This window comes from Channa argus, chromosome 23, assembly GCF_033026475.1.
Source record: "Channa argus isolate prfri chromosome 23, Channa argus male v1.0, whole genome shotgun sequence".
Lineage (NCBI taxonomy): Eukaryota > Metazoa > Chordata > Actinopteri > Anabantiformes > Channidae > Channa > Channa argus.
Window position 1 is genome coordinate 4,309,866 of NC_090219.1, and position 16,140 is coordinate 4,326,005.

At 42.6% G+C, this 16,140-nt stretch overlaps 1 protein-coding gene across 2 annotated transcripts; it reads right to left on the bottom strand.

The window, feature by feature from the left end:
- Nucleotides 1–142: 142 nt before the first annotated feature.
- On the bottom strand, nt 143–15,107 carry LOC137108473 (probable ribonuclease ZC3H12C). 2 transcript variants are annotated; one of them, XM_067493095.1, is made up of 6 exons: nt 14,960–15,107; nt 7,096–7,979; nt 6,835–6,974; nt 6,516–6,750; nt 6,027–6,133; nt 143–4,983 (listed from the first exon to the last, which is right to left on the bottom strand). In XM_067493095.1, the coding sequence occupies exons 2-6, from the start codon at nt 7,908–7,910 to the stop codon at nt 3,332–3,334; spliced, it is 2,949 nt and encodes a 982-aa protein (XP_067349196.1). In that variant the 5' UTR covers nt 7,911–7,979; nt 14,960–15,107; the 3' UTR covers nt 143–3,331. The 2 variants fall into 2 exon arrangements, with proteins under 2 accessions (XP_067349196.1, XP_067349197.1); XM_067493096.1 differs by lacking the exon at nt 14,960–15,107 and adding an exon at nt 11,887–12,148.
- Nucleotides 15,108–16,140: the final 1,033 nt, after the last annotated feature.

Here is a 16,140-nt window from a genome sequence, read left to right on the forward strand (position 1 = left end):
TTGAGGAAATTAGTCTTTGCAAGTACAACTTGTTTGTGAAATATCACAAAGGGCCCAACTTAGAGCTTTTCTTGGAAGGGGACACAAGCCAAAAATGTTGTGAACTACTAATTGAATCGTTTTACAAGCAGTTTATTCAGTGAGCTTGTCAAATAACTTTTATATGCAATCTTCATCTAAAAAGTAAGCAGGAACTACAACTTTAGAATAAATGTAGGAGTACCATTTATCTCTGTTAAATATACAGTGTACACTATACACCAGTCAGTCAAAACATACTGACCACCTCTTATATTTAAACAATACAATACAGTGGCTCTGCCGTAAATTCTAGTTTTTAGGTCGAAACTGAAAGGAAAGGTGATAATTCTATGTTTTTATTATTGAGCTCAAAGTGGGTAGTGGACTCATACTGGAGTGCATTTTAAGAGGGGCAGGTTCCAATGTTGGGGTGCCAAAACATTACAACCACCTCTTCCCTCTATTACTTAAAATAGTCCTGGTTGTATTAAATAATAACAGTGCATATACTAAAACTGGGATTTACTCAAACAAACCTTAACTGCTATGTCAGATTTTTATAGAGAGTCTTTAATGATCAGTTACATTTGAGAATGATACAATAATCAGTTACAATGTTAGTTTAGTGGCAAAATTTAGTATTTCAAACTAATTACTTTTGTTCCCTTTAGATATACAGATATAGCACTGTAATATCTACAGCAGAGAAGTCTATTTAAAATGATTTCCAATAGCGCTATCTATTGGAGAAAAATGGGGTGCATTCCAAAACATGCTAACATGCCTAGGCAATTTATAGAAAAAGATAACATTACCACTGGCCATTATATTTTTAGGGCGCTACTTAAGTTAAAATTAGCAGATATGAAAGAAATCATAAACAAGTCAAAGTGCAAACCACTTCTGCGTACAGTGAAACAGCTAACATCATGTCACAGTAACAGCAAGATAAACTACCCAGACAGAAACACAGCTATGTACATAAAATAAACAGGCAGAAATCAGAACAAATCAAAACATGCATAACAGTTAGCTGAACATAGTTCAGAGTATTGGATGTGTCATAAGCACAATGCCATGAAGAGGCATTACTTTGGGCCCACGCTCAGGGGCCACACTGACACACGGTGCCAGGAGGCCAGAGAGAAGGCGCTTCTTCAATACACACAAAGGTTCTCATCAACAGCACGTGCTATTGTACAATTCTTCATTATTTGTACAATATGACACGTTGGACAGAAAAGAAAACTGGGGGCTATATGTAGCTGGCTTGTGATGAACTGTAAGACGAGCTCACTGTGTAGACTTTAATTCCTTGGTGGCCATTTTTAATGTTCTTTGGTTCTATTTGTTAACAAAAAAACAAGAACCTGATAAACGTTACTGATTTCAACAAGCATTACAAGAATCCTAATTTACGCAGGTAGATTAACATTTTATTTTGGCCAGCCTGATGTAGATGAAATTTGAAATTTTTTTTAGCATAGTCATAGATAAGCTAATGCTGCATTCCGAATGTTTAATTTCATCCAATTAAAAGTGCAGCATATGTTAGAATTTCAATTTTGGGACTATGCAGACATTCTGAACAGGTCACATAAAAATACCATAATCGTCAACTTACCCATAACAGACAAAATGGCTGCCATGGGATTTTGGAACTGAACCAACCATAAAATTTCACAAATTAAACAGGGTTGGTCTCTGCCCACTGAAATTTAATAGTTACTCATAACTCCCTAATTTTTTGATTAAGCAGAGAAAGTTTTAATGTACTTACATAAACGACGGCCCCTTCCGGGCATAATAAATGATTAAAACTTTTTTTTTAATAGAGCTTAAGAAACTGACCCCAACCTTTGTCTTAAAAAAAAAAAAAAAAAAACTAAATAAAAGAATGTATAAAATCGTCAAATTAGTGTCCGGAAACCAGAACACAATAAAATTGGAGCTCCAGTAGAAAATAAGCCAGCTTCAAACCCAAAAGCGCAGATAAAGAAGTTGCAATACCTAAACATAGTAGGCAGACAACTCCTTTTGTTTCAGAACATACATGAAGTAATTGTCTCAAAGCTATTTCCACAAGATCAGAAGTTAAAACAAAATTGTTGTCAATGCACTTCATCATATAGCAATACATCAAGAGTGTTTGATAAATACAGATCAACAAGTCCATGTACTGTATATAACATCAGCGACTTAGTTAATGATACAATTTGTATCAAACAAGGTTTTTCTCTGTCTAGCATGGATTCAGCTGGGATCTGCTACAGACATCAGTAGATGCTGTTTGCCAAAAGCACAGCAGAAGGAATCTTAAATATATTTACATTACATACATATCTAGTTTATGGACGTCGAGAAGTTCTCTGTCTGTAGCAGAAACCAGAGTTGACCCAAAATAAAGGGCCAGAGAGCGAGAGAGTGTGATAGAAAGAGAGAGAGAGAGATGTCCCTTACTAAAACTAAGGTACACACGACAGGGTCACCCATCTCTACAGCTACAACTCTGACCAAAATACTGATGTCATCTCAAATAAGACAACCATCTTTCAGAAACCTATTTTTACCGACATCCACAAAGAGCCACACACAATGCACAAAGAGATTAATATTGATCGTCATCTTGGTCAAATTGTAGTTTGAAATATCAGAGTAATAACAGATTAGCACGAGGGGGATCTGCCACATAACAAGTTAACTAAACCTCCGGTGAACATCTGAAATGTACTTTCAAGAATGCAGAAAATCCCAGCCATCTGGTGCTACATAAGTGCAAGTGTGGTACATATTCCCTAAAATTATGAATCTGTTCGTAAAGGTGGAGGAAAATATATAAATTAATCATTCACGCCAGTAAAATCTGGTGAATGTAATGACAATTTTGCTATTTGACTGCAAGACAAAAGTGCCATTAGATTCTGGTGGATTACAAGTCCTGCATGTGACAGACACATAAGATACTAAATAAATAACAGCAGGTCTAGAACAATCTCCTCAAGTCGCACTTTGTGTCAAAGTCATAGATTTTGTCAAACGACTGCCAATCATCACTTGTTAATTAAGCGGCCACTGTGCTCTGATTAGAACTAGATTTGGATTATCTTCAGCATTTTATATCCCTAAAACTTAAACTTTACCTCAAAAATGTCACAAGGAAAAGTCAAAGCTCTCCTTGCAGACAATTCAAGAGCATGTAAACCCAACATGCTTTCCAGTATTGCAAAGGCAAATTGTAGTTTGTCTGCTGATGTAGAACTGCTGTTTTCTAATGGGGGATTCAATTTTCCTCATGTTTCTTTTTCAATCTTCAATAACCTGTTTGGACTTTCTCTGCCAGGATAGCTGCTGCCAGCTGCTGGGGGTCAGTGATGTGGGGGCTCCTGGCCATCACTCGGCTCACCAGCTCTGAGGGAAAGATGTTGCACAGATTGACGTACACTTTCTCCCTTGCGTCCTCGTACCGGCTGTGTGCAGGGGATTCTGTGTGCTGTGGCAGGTATGAGGGAGGAGCGTGGGAGGGCACTGTCAGGTGAGCACTGTAAGGGGTGACTGAATGGGCGCTGGATGGGTGAGGAGAGTGGGCAAGAGGCGGTGGGTGGTTTAGATAATGTGTCGGGGATCGGTGGAGGGCTGGATGTGAGGAGTGGTGCTGGGTGTAGCTTTCGTGGGCCCAGGGAGGGGTGTGCCAAGATGACGGCCGTGTGTCCGGCAGGCTCTGATAGGCCGACGGCTCATAATGAGATGGCGGCATTTGTGGCTGCCTGTAGTATGTGTCCCAGCTGTGCAGAGCTTTTGGTCGGTGGTGATGATGCGGCGTAGAAAGGTGCTCATACAAATGTGAGTCTGACACGCTCTCTGCTCGTGTGGGGGCCAGGCAGTGACCAAGAGGAGAGCCAGGTGGATGAGGGCTGGACTGGGGCAGAGAGTGGTAGTCACCTGGGCAGCTGGAGCGTGTAGCAAGAGGCTGGTGTTGGAGATGAGGGGGTAAAGGATAGAGCGGCCGCTTTGGAGGAGCCTCTGGTGGGGGCTGATCGTGAACACAGCTCTGCCCGCGTGCTACACCCAGGTGGTAACTGTGCACACCAGTATTAGATGTGTGGCTGTGTTGAATGTTTGGGTAATCAGCGGGATGAAGGCCACACAGTTCATGGTTTGATGTGGCATGATGGGGATACAGCCGGCTATGGTGATTTGCAAAATGAATGCCGTCTTCCAGTAAGGTGTCTGGGGGGCATCCAGGACACGGCCTTTCAGTGTACGAGTCACAGCTGCTGCTGCTACAACTCACGCTACTTTCACTGCCACATTCGGAGCCTGCTGAACCCATTGAGCCCATTGAGCCCAGTCGCAGGTCTGTGTCATTGGGAAAGCGACAGTCTGGGCTTCGTCTGGAGGAGAGGCTCAGGCCTGAATAGGCACGTGTTACTGAGTAGTAGCTTAGGTCTGGGGATTCACAGTGAGGGTAAAGGTCATGGCTGGGAGCTGGTAGGAGACCATGAGGAGTGGCTGCTCTGGGCTGTTGGTCCTGGGGGAGTCTAAGACCAGATGGTGGGCCTCCGGGGGCTGGGGACATTGTACTCCCACTGCAACTACTGCTGCTACTACAACTGCTGCTACTACTGCTGCTGCTGCTGCTGCTGCTGCTGCTGCTGCTGCTGCCACCACACAAACTGTTTTTCTGGCTTTCCCCCCTCCCTTTTGCTAGTAGCTTCTCCTCAGCATCACTGTATGACAACGCTCGAATGCTGGGGTCTGACTGCCTTTTTGGGGCACCTTTTTTTGCTTCAATGCTGCCAGCTGGCACACTGTGGCTCTTCACAAGCCCAGTGTCCCCCTGGTTCTTTGTGGTTATGCAGGTCTTGGCACTGGCTCGCAGCTCATCAGCCACAGCACGCTGAGGTTGAGCACCTCTTTCTGGATGGTAGTACTTACACTTGTGACCATAAGTGCACTTCTTTCCTAAAGCAAAGGAAAAACAGTTTCATTACATAGTAAAAAGCTCCGTTACAAGTAAATATATTAACATCAGATGCTATTTTCAAAACAAAACAAAAAAATGTCTTTGTTCTGAGTACCACTGTTGAAATTGCCAAGGGCTTTATATTTACAATCAAACATAATGATCAGAACTTGCACTCTTGCCCTGTGGGGGCAATTCTCCTGGCAGAACTTTGCAGAGGGCCTCTTTTCACAAACCTACTTTTTCAGTTCAGCTTACTGCCCGACACAGTTGCTAACAGATCTATTTGCATCTGAAGGCTGTGACACACGAAGCCAACAGTCGGCCATTTGAACTCGACATAGTTTCGATTAGAAGTACAATAAACTGGTGAGCTCGAGCGGAGGGAAAATGGTAAGCAAACACTGTTTTGTTTACGGTTTGTATATCCACAGTCCTAGGTCTTCTGCTATTCCTTCCTCTGACGCAGGCAAAAACTAACCAACATATCAAGAACATCACAAACCCACACCAACTATGTGACCAGTGAAGTGATGTGGCCAGCGTGATAAGAAAATTGCTATTCCAGTTTACTGAAAGGAGCATGCACCTCTGAACACAGCATAGAAAGAAATGAGTGAGGACAGCACCGATTAAGGTGACAAAATTTGTAATGTTATCATTACAGCCATCAGTATAGCACAGTGTCCATGCTTTAAATTTTACAGTTGCAGTGATAGTAAGACATTAAAATTACTGTAACTATAAAACCTAATCTTTCTATCTCAGTCATGCTTGTAAATAGGGGTTTGGTGTTACATGCTCTTGGACACACGCCAGTACCACTGCTGATTAAAATGCTAGAGAAACACTGAACCCACCTTTACGAATGTGATAATGCTTCTTTTTTGCTCTAAACTTCTCTAAAACAAAACAACCTTATCATGGCGGGAGGATTTAAAGGACTAATGCAACTGCATTAGTTTTTAACTAGGTTTACCTAATAACTGGACCACTAAACATATTTATTTTGAGCATTTAGGTGAATTATATGCGTTCTCACCATATGGGCAAGGCTGTTTTTTCTGTTCAGGCATGACAGGTCTTTTCCTCAGGAAGTTGTCTAAACTGGGGCCATGGCGACCAAGAGGGTCATCTGGGGGCATAAATCTAGAAGACAGCAAGGAAATATTAGAGAGGAAAATATTAACAAAACTGCAAAATAAAGGATTGTCATGTTTCTCTAAGCTGATGGACATCGTTTAGGTTACTTCCCTTATTTGTAGGATCAATTATAAAATGATATGTAAATTGTAATGTGGAGGTATGCAGAATAAATTCACTGTTATTTCCCATCCATTACAGACTGGAAAATCATTTGTCAAAACAAATTTCATGTCTAACGGATTGATAACCTTTCATATATTATTCCATTGTTCCATTCCATTACTCTGCATTAAAAATTACACACAAAAATGTCATTACTTTGACACTGTGTCCTACAAATCTGTCATGCTGTCAAAACCTGTCTCACTAATCCACCCCTACTTACTTGTCATTGACAAAGGAGTACATGAGCAGCCGCTCATCAATGAACTTCTTCCACTCAGGCTTTTCATTAGCCAGGTCTCTGTAGTTGTCATTGGAGACAATAATGCCATCTGACTCATAAGCCAGCTTCACAATAAAGCGGTCATCATAACAGACCACACGCCGACCTTGGACACGACGCGAGGGAGTGAAGACCAGGATCTTTTCTTTCTCCAACCGACGCAAGATCTCCTGATCTGTGGAGGAGGCAGTTACGGTAAGGTCTGAATAATCTTACGTCTGCATGTGTGTTTTAGTGTCAAACTGCTTTTAGTACTGACCTGTTATAGGGGCGTCAGGGCGGGACTGCTCTTTCCTCCAAGCAGGTACGAACACAGTGATGTCGTGATGGCCACGCTCTAGGAACCAGTCTACAGCCAGCTGGATACCCTGGCATGAAAACACGTCCTTGTTGCCGTGGCTACAGGACACAGCATATTAATGTTATTATCTGTACAATTTTGCAGTGTAGAATGAATAAAAACATTTTACAGTGACCGACCATCATGTCTCTATTATAACCATGACAACAGACTTCTTACCTCATGGCTACATTACTGCCATCCACCACAATTGGCCGCAGGTTGTCTTGGTCACACAGAGAGTCGGAAAGACAGGGTGAGTCTGACCTCTGGCCATCCAGCAATTCTGAACAACCACAAGATGAAGAGGATGATGAAGAGGATGACGTAGAGGCCAGTGATCCAGCAGACTGCTCGCTGTCTGACTTGGTCCCCAGTTTGACCAGTTGTCCCAGTATGTCATTGATCAGGGTGTTCGGGCCCAGCTTGGACAGCACCAGTCGCACAGTCTCCTCAGAGTAGCCCAGCTTCAGGGCAAACTCCAGCTTAGCCTGGTATTCCTTCCCACCAGCCTCAGATGCTGGATGTGATGTCAGGGGAGTGGACTGTGACTCAGGTGGGTGCTTACACGGTGAGCTGGGTGGGGACTGGGCAGGAGTTTCATGTTCCAGCTTCAATGAGACCTCACAAGGGGGTTCAGGAGGCCCCTCAGTGCCCAAGTCCACACATTGTGTCCGACATAGCGGCTGGTGGGTGTTCTTACTATGAGTTGAGCCTCCCTCCCCCCCATCAGGGTCTGGGCCGGCAGCAAGGGTGGACCTGGAAGATGCCGCTGGCTCGCACTCTGCGTCAGACCCAGCATATTCCTCCACCACAGTTAGTGGAGGCGCATTGGTGGCACAGCTGTTGCCTGAGCTTTCCCCCTCCTCCATAGCAGGGGGCCCGTCAGTGCCACCAGCCTGCCGGTCAGCCCCCGCTACGTGGAGATATTCCAAATCCAGCCCCGGGTCGAGGATGTGGTCTGTTCCTGCCTCAACATGGTCCTTCTGGCCCATGGATGTGTTGCAGACATCCAGCACACTGGGCTGACTACTGCCCTCTCACAAAGCTTGACTCATTGGTACCTAAAGAAAGAGTGATTTTAAAATTAAATGTGGGACTCATAATGGGCTCTAAAACCAGTTTACATCAGTGACGGACAGGGGTCAACATACATGAATCTAATGCAGCATTGGTGCTCAAATGCAAATTTGTTGAAATTGGGTTAATCCCTACTTAAACTATACTTTAAGCAAAGTGTCTTTTACAAAAGACATATGTCCACCGAAATGCTGTATTGTTGCATCTGAAAATCTGACAATCCACTGTCATTTTTTTAACCGTAGTCATCCTACACTGTAAAGCTACAAGCTGATGTTTAAACCAGCTCTGACTTACTGTCTGGGGCAGTAGGGGACTCTGCTTAAAAACAGACTGGCTGAAAACAAAAAGCAGATGGGGCCTCTTAACCTAATGAATGGACTCCCGCCTTTTTGCTTTGCCCCCAGTGTGTTTTTATTGGTCCATGGAACACATTAATTTAAGGGGCAACAGAGAGTGGATTGGAGGGGGGGAAACAATAAAAAGACACCAAGCCTGATGGGTTCTTCCCTTTCACGTTATGTCTGGTAATTAAGGTCCATATGCCTTGTACCACCGAGGTGGAGGAGTCACTTATTAAAACACTAAGGGGGGAAGTTATATTTCTTTAATTCAAGAACTTCGTCTTTGGTTTCAAAGATTTAGATGCACAGAAATTATATGACATGTTCATCTGAGACCATGCAAGTGTTAACTATTGGTGGATAATGACTGTATTAAGTAAACGTACAATATCTACAGCATTAAAAAAAATCAGAACATTTATACCTGGATTTCACAATGTTCAGACCCAGAACAGAACTCAAAACCGTGTTATATGGACAAACCAGATGAGAATGGGAAGTGACTTAAGAGATGGAGGGTAGACTGGGGAGAGAGAGGGGGGTGGGGGTGGATTGAGTGCGCATTTTATGAAAAAGGCCTGCCTAGCAACATGGCTGAGCTACCGTTGCTTAGTTACAGCTGTTGAAAGCATTCTCTCTTCCAAATGCCAAGACGGGCTGTGGGGTTCAGTTAGTGACCTGACACACACGCACAAACACACACACACACACACATGCAGGTCTGATGTGGAGGGGCTTTAAGTGTGCCTCACTGGCAGCCCACCATGTCACTCTGAGACAACAATAGACCTGCAGGAGTGATTAGGACTGGGACCTTGGCATGAGCAACTGTGGGTGTTGGTTACACACACACACCTCACAAAGTGAATCATACTGTCGTGGAGAGAGTGGCGCTACTGGCAACATTTCATTCATATGAAACTGTGCCAACAGACACAAGTAAATTACTTAAAAGTTTTCAAAACACGTCTATACACAAAGAAGTAAAAAAATAATTCTAATCTGGTAAAAGAATTTAAATAAATACAATTCAACTTGATTTGTTTTGCCTAAAATTACATGCAAATTAGAATGTGGCATTTGTGTCACACTAGGCATCCCAATACTGACCCAGTTAAATGATTCTGATAGATAAAAAAAATGACTTTCCAATAAACCTGATTTCCAAAGATCTCATACGGTCTCTTGAAATCCTACTAGTTTTTAGTTTTTACAGTGGCGATGTAAAAGTTCCTAGATGTTTAGGAAGTAGTCACATGCTGTATGTAGGCGATTCAGTTAGGGCTGTCATGTGAAATGTCTATATATTATAACACATAAAAAAGGTGATTTAAAAAAAACTATAAAAATTACTGGGAAGAATTCTGACTTGATGTATCTGATGCCACTGAAGTCTGATTCATATTGCCTTATGTAAAAGTGAGTCAGACAAGCAAGGTTCCATTCAGAAATTAAAGTATACAGCTTTAAATGTGGGAAATGAAGGAGCACTTGTTTCCTGGTACTCTGTGCTGGCTGTAACCCTAAGGCGTCTTTCAAAATAGCTACTGCAAGATAAAAATTTGGAACAGTGTATCCATTATCCATTCGTTCCAACTAAAAGTATTATTGAAAACGTAAGCCTGCATCCAATGTCTGGTCAAAAACATGGTTCAGTTCATAGTGAACCAGTTGGTTCCTTGTACATATTTATATAGACTTTTTAAAGCAACACACACACACACACTTAAATTGAGAGATGTCACTTCTTTGTTTTGCAATACTGGAGAATTCTTTTAAGATCAAGACTGAAACTTCTATTGGCACTGGTATCAAAATATGACAAAAGTTGCCCAGCCTCAATCAGCCATGACATACATTCAAAATGTTTCAGAATAATACAGCGGTAATAGACATTGTGACGCATGTTATCAACAGCTGTAACTAATGCTTATGTTCATCAGCTATTCTGCCAATTATTTTCTCCATAAACTGTTTAGTTTTCTATAAACGGGTCAGAACACTGTGGGGAAAAACTCATAACGAAGCCAAGTTTAAATGTTTCTAAACTAGAAACTTGCAAATATTTATGTAAAACACCAGTTTTGTAAATCATATGGCAGGTTATTAGAAAAGTCAGGATCTGACTGGGTTAAGAATACAAATATATATAAACTAGTCAGGACAAATCTGATAATCCTTTTTGAGCTGTTTAAAATCTGAACTCTGTGCTTGTGACGTCTGTTAAATGTGTGTGCAGTTTTATTTAAGGACTTCTATTGTGGTCCCAGCTCCAGAGGAAAATGCATTCAGTGCATTGTGGAATCCTCAAATCAGGCATAGTTGTAACGGACCAACAGCAGAGCAACCCCACGTCAAGACCTCCAGGCTGAGCGGCTGCATCTTTCAAACATCAGCCGGCTGACACACAAATACACACACACACACACACACACACACACACACAAAGCTAGCTTTGATGAAGGCAGTAATGAATATGTAACATAGTCCTTACAGCGCTTTGTGTAAGTGTGTGCAGTGGAGAGGAGAGGGGGGGAGCAGGCTTTTGGGTTTGCTGGGAGGGGGTCTTGGAGGGGACACAGGGGGATTCTGCCAGTATGTCACTGCACGCTCAGCACTGTGCAAAACCTACTGTGAAAATGGGGCTATTGCATGCAGAGTAATCAGCATACTGTGTGTGTGTGTGTGTGTGTGTGTGTGTGTGTGTGTGTGTGTGTGTGTGTGTGTGTGTGTGTGTGTGTGTGTTGGTGCATCTAGACAGCGCTCTTGATTTTGCCGGCAGCAGGGCAACAGATGTCTGCTGAGCATTACTTGCAACTGGTGTCTCCTATTCTCTCTCTCTCTCTCACACACACACACACACACACACACACACACTTTCTCTACACTGCCAACAGAGTGAGAATAAAGAAGCAGCAGGACAGTCACTGATAGACACACACACAGAGTCAAAGGTACTTGCATGAGCCTAACACTTTCCAAGGCCTTGCTTCCTTCAGAGTCATGTGACCCAGATAAAAACAAGGTGTCTTTATGTCCCTCAATGCAGGCCCGTCACCTGCATTGAGTTTCAGACCAACACAGATCACACACTTTGAAATGTAAACAACTGCAGTGCCACTATTAGCTGTGGAGTTCAGCAGAGTTGAGGCAGGTGTGTTACAGTCACCCATGACTCAGGGCTCCACACCAAGATATCTTGTCATTGAAGTGGTTAAACTCGGCCTGCAAAATTTCACATCCAAAACTATAGTGCTTCCTCTTTATCTTAAATGTATCAGTGGTAACTCAGTGACACTGTGCCTATTTAAATTTAGGACAACCTGTTTCAGGCCTGTAGAGCCCCAACCAGACTGGCTGTGAATGAGGAACCTGTTTTGTAGGCAGCACTGCTGTAGCTTGGGCTCAATGCATCATCTGAGTGAGATCTGACTGAGACCAGAATCGCTACAAAAAAAATAAAAAAATCCGCCATATATAACAACAAGCAAAAAAGAAAACATAAGTAAGACTATAAGGTGACAACTTGCACTCATATCACACTTACCAGATCTTAAAAGTTCAATAAACGTGCTTGTGGCATATCCCACATTTTCAAATCCTTGAAAATGAGCCTGGAAAACTGCAATACTGACAAAACCAAGTCCCATAAGTTACTGAGCAGCTACGTCCAAGGCTGATATTTGTCTGTGCTGCAGGTAAGACACAGAGCATCCAACTCTAGCCAAAGACCTCTGTCCTCAGTGTCTGAGGGGCATGTGGAGCTGGATTCTTTCCTCCAGAAGCAGGCAAAGTTAGACAATGAGTGGCAGAACAGATGGATCAACAATGTCTGCCATTCCCTCATTTAGAGTGGCTGCTCCTCCGCCAATCAAAGAGCAGCGGTCTTGCAATGACTGCAAGACCGGAGAAGGGAGGAGGAGAAGTAGGGGAGTGGCTGCATGCAAATGCCTGAAACACCCAGTTTCCCCAAGGCACACGTACTCAACGTGCACAAAGACACACACATACACACGCTCCTCCTTGTCTGAAAGGGCTTTCCCGGTGTGGCCGATGAATCAACGAGGGGTGGGCGGGTGAACAATAGAGCTACACAATGAGAGGCTGGGAAGGGCAGCTGCAGTGTGAGGGCTGTTGCTATTACGGCCCAGAGCAGCAATGGAGAACACCTGGCTACAGAGCGCCACAGTCACTCTCCTGTCTTTGTCCCAGGCTTGATGGAAGGGGGGCCGCTTGTGATGGCAGTGGTAGTAGAGGGGGTTCAACTGAAAGAAGGGCTGAAGCTGACTAGTGTGGCCTTTAAGAGAGTCCAAGAGGAAAGAAGATAGTTGAGCTGGGCTGAAAGAAGAAAAGGAGGGAGGGGTGGGGTGGGTGAGGATCAAAAGTTTTATGTCCTAATGAGTATGAGGACGGACTGGTTCCTCATTGTTGTGGCACACTTAAGGCAGATGACTAGGAAGCACAAATCTTTGCCCTTCTGTCTTCTGTGGGATTAAAAAGCTCCAGCGCAGAGGATTTAAATTCTTTTGCCAACATAAAAAGATACAATGATGCGAAACAAATTAAAGAGTTGCATGTGTCACACAGTCAGGATGATTTGACAAAAAAAAACAGGCTGAAATCAGTTACAGAGCCAGTGAAGAAACAGTTTGCATTCAACCAGTTCTGTTAGAGAAGTGCCAGATGACGGGAATCTGCACACGATAAGCGACAACAAAGCACAAAACAGAAAGTGGAGAGCAAGTACAGTGAAGCAGCACACAATGCACTTTACAGGTTTACAGGGCAAATCAGAGTTCGATTTTTCAAAAAACTGAAAAAGATGTTAAATACGAAGGCTCTGAACAAGCCAAAGAAAAATATGTAGCAGCTCTGAATTACTCAAACTGATCTAAGCCAAGTGGCTTCCTGTCGGATCTATCTGAACAAGTGATTATAGCACAAGTCCCCATTTGTTCAAATAAAAGTGAATAGTTACTGCTTCAGCCCCAAATCCTGGGATTGTTTTAGGGAAAATTTGCACAAATGTGTCTTACTGTTAATTACGTTTCACAATTGTGGAGCTGCAAGCTAAAGCCAGCTCCATTTTGAATATTTAAAGCTGTCAATAATTTTAAAAAAGTTAAATTAATCAACCACTGTCACATCCTCACTGCAGCTCTCACACCAATTATTACCAGTACAATGATCCCACCACTGTGTGTTAATAACAATGAAAGACAGCATGTCTGCAAACATAAATATTAATTTAAAAAGATCAATTTACCTTGGCACCAAGAAGTTAATATTTAATCAAAGAGGCCTGTGGTCGAGCCGCTAACTAGTATGTGCTCTTTCAGCTCAGTGGCTCAACAGGAAAACAACTGCCTGATTAAATATGTGTTGTGAGTCAGCGTGCAGAGTCAGATAAGGGTGATGGGGAGATTCAAACACACACACACACACATACACACATACACACACACACACACACACACACACACACGCAGACCATCTGTCCGAACAAACAGGTGTGTGCTGCTCCTGACAACTGCAGCAGCAACACGATGATCGTTTTCCCTCTGCTGAGGCCAGACAATGCAAAACAAAGCAAAGCTGCTACTAGTTTACTTTATTGATGAATTTTATTAATTAGTTTTCCGAAATCCAGCCCAGTCCTTAAAACCCACTGACTTCTTTTCTGAAACTTGTTTTTAATCTAACAGTGTAAAACACAAAGAAGAATCAGCAAACGCTTACAACAGAGAAGCTGGAACATGGACAGATTTTTATAAAATAAATCAGCAGCAAATCCTAAAAATTATTTGCCCGAATTCAACCCAAATCTAAGCAAAAGAACGAGACCCTCTGCCCTTGTGTCTTAGTGCATCTCTGTTGCATGCAAGTGTCATTTAAATTAATACCGATTCCATGAAAAACCACACAGCCTTTGTGGAGGGCAGAGAGCTGAACCACCACTGCTGCCTGTCAGATCCTTAAACCCACTACAACAGTGAACTTCGTTAATGAGGAAACTTTAGACTGAAAGCTGCAGTTTAAAAGAGCTTTGAGCAAGACAAAAGCCGGATCTCAAGTCTCCACTTTAAAGTTTAAAATGAGAGGAATAGGGGGGCGGGCAACTGCCGAGGTTCATCCATGCCCATCAAAAGCATTTATCCCAAACATGGACCGTTAAGTTAGTGCTCTCATCCTCAGGGAGGTACTACCGGACCCCAACTGTCATACACAGCATGCACGGATCAAAACTGCACAGGTTGGGAGGGGGGGGGCTTTTTAAATCCACCAAACCACCGTCAACTAGTGGACGATTGTGTTTCGCTCAGGCCTTCTTGGCTCCGGAGCAGCTCTCATTAAAAATTCACCTATCCCAACTGCATTTCAAGGTTTACTTTCAACGCTGCTGCGCTGTAGCCTGCACCCCCCACCCCCAGCCTGTTGAATGAGCTCCGATTAAACAAAGTGTATTAGGGATGTTATGCGAACGCGCATGGGACGTGCACGGTCACTGCAAACCAACACCGTCACGACCTCCCTGCAGCTTTCCTCCCTCCCCGCACCTTCCTGCAGCTCGTCCGAGCTACCCGGACCGCTCGGTTAACGCTGTCTTTAGAGGTACTCACCCGGTCAGGGCCGCTGCTGGAGCCGCGCCTTTAGCTTCTTGTGAGAAAACGAGCAAATGTTCCCATCGCATACTGGCGTCGCAAAACATCCGGCTGGATTGCAGCGTGACCCAGCCAAACTTCGTCAAGTTAAAGACAGTGACAGAGCCACTTTCGCTCTTAAAGGCGTTTCAAAATAAAGCAAAGTGCGTGGTGAAATAACTCAACTTGAAAAATATGGCGCGCTGTTTCCGGAAGGTACACTCAACATGCAGTACATTTCCTATTTGGATCTTGACTATACGTCTCTCACGTAGTTTGACGTTATACTTCTAATAGCTATAATATCCATAAAGGCAAGTTATAAAACGTTTTTTTCGGCGTCAACAGGAAACTATATCGTTGAGTGTCACGTTTAGCTTTACTAAACTATTGGCTCTTTGAAGGTGGGATGGGCTGCGCGGTACAAAGCTGCGCCATCTTGTGGTAAAAGATATAGTTGCAAGTAGTTTTTGCTCCGTGTAAATTCAGATTTGATGGGTGGTTTATTTTATTACGGATGAAATTTCTAAAAGCTGCACAATTATCTAAAATAATAAATTCAATATTTTATTACAATACATTTATATGAAACGCACTTCAGTATGCAACAGACATGCTGGGTAAATGCATTACTTAGGATGTGGGTAATATTCCAGTGTAACAACATACAAAAAATGCATGGTGGAGTAATATTTAATATTTAGACTCATCAGGAAACCGTTTGAATGAGCTTATTGCATGTCTAATATCAAGGCAGGCATGTAAACCAAACAACCCAAGCTTATACAAAACTTTTTAAATGTTGAAATCCTAGTACTATAATAAGTTAAATCTATATAATGTATCAAACGTAATAGTTAACTTTTATTTACCATTACCAACGGCCTTGTAATGAAATATTTTACTGTTTGGTATAGATACTGTGCACAGAAAGAATCTAAAAGCTGTATCTGATGCTTACTCCATTACTGACAATATTCTACACTTTGTTTCCTTTACTTTTCAGGGATTTTTTTTTTCATGAATAGTACATAACATTTGGCATTGGTAGCGTAATAAACAAAATATAGAGAGTATAGTTATGAGCTAAATCAAAATTTTTGAATGTTACAAAGAATTGCACCACATTGTAAATTACTTCAGATTTTATTCAATGGAAA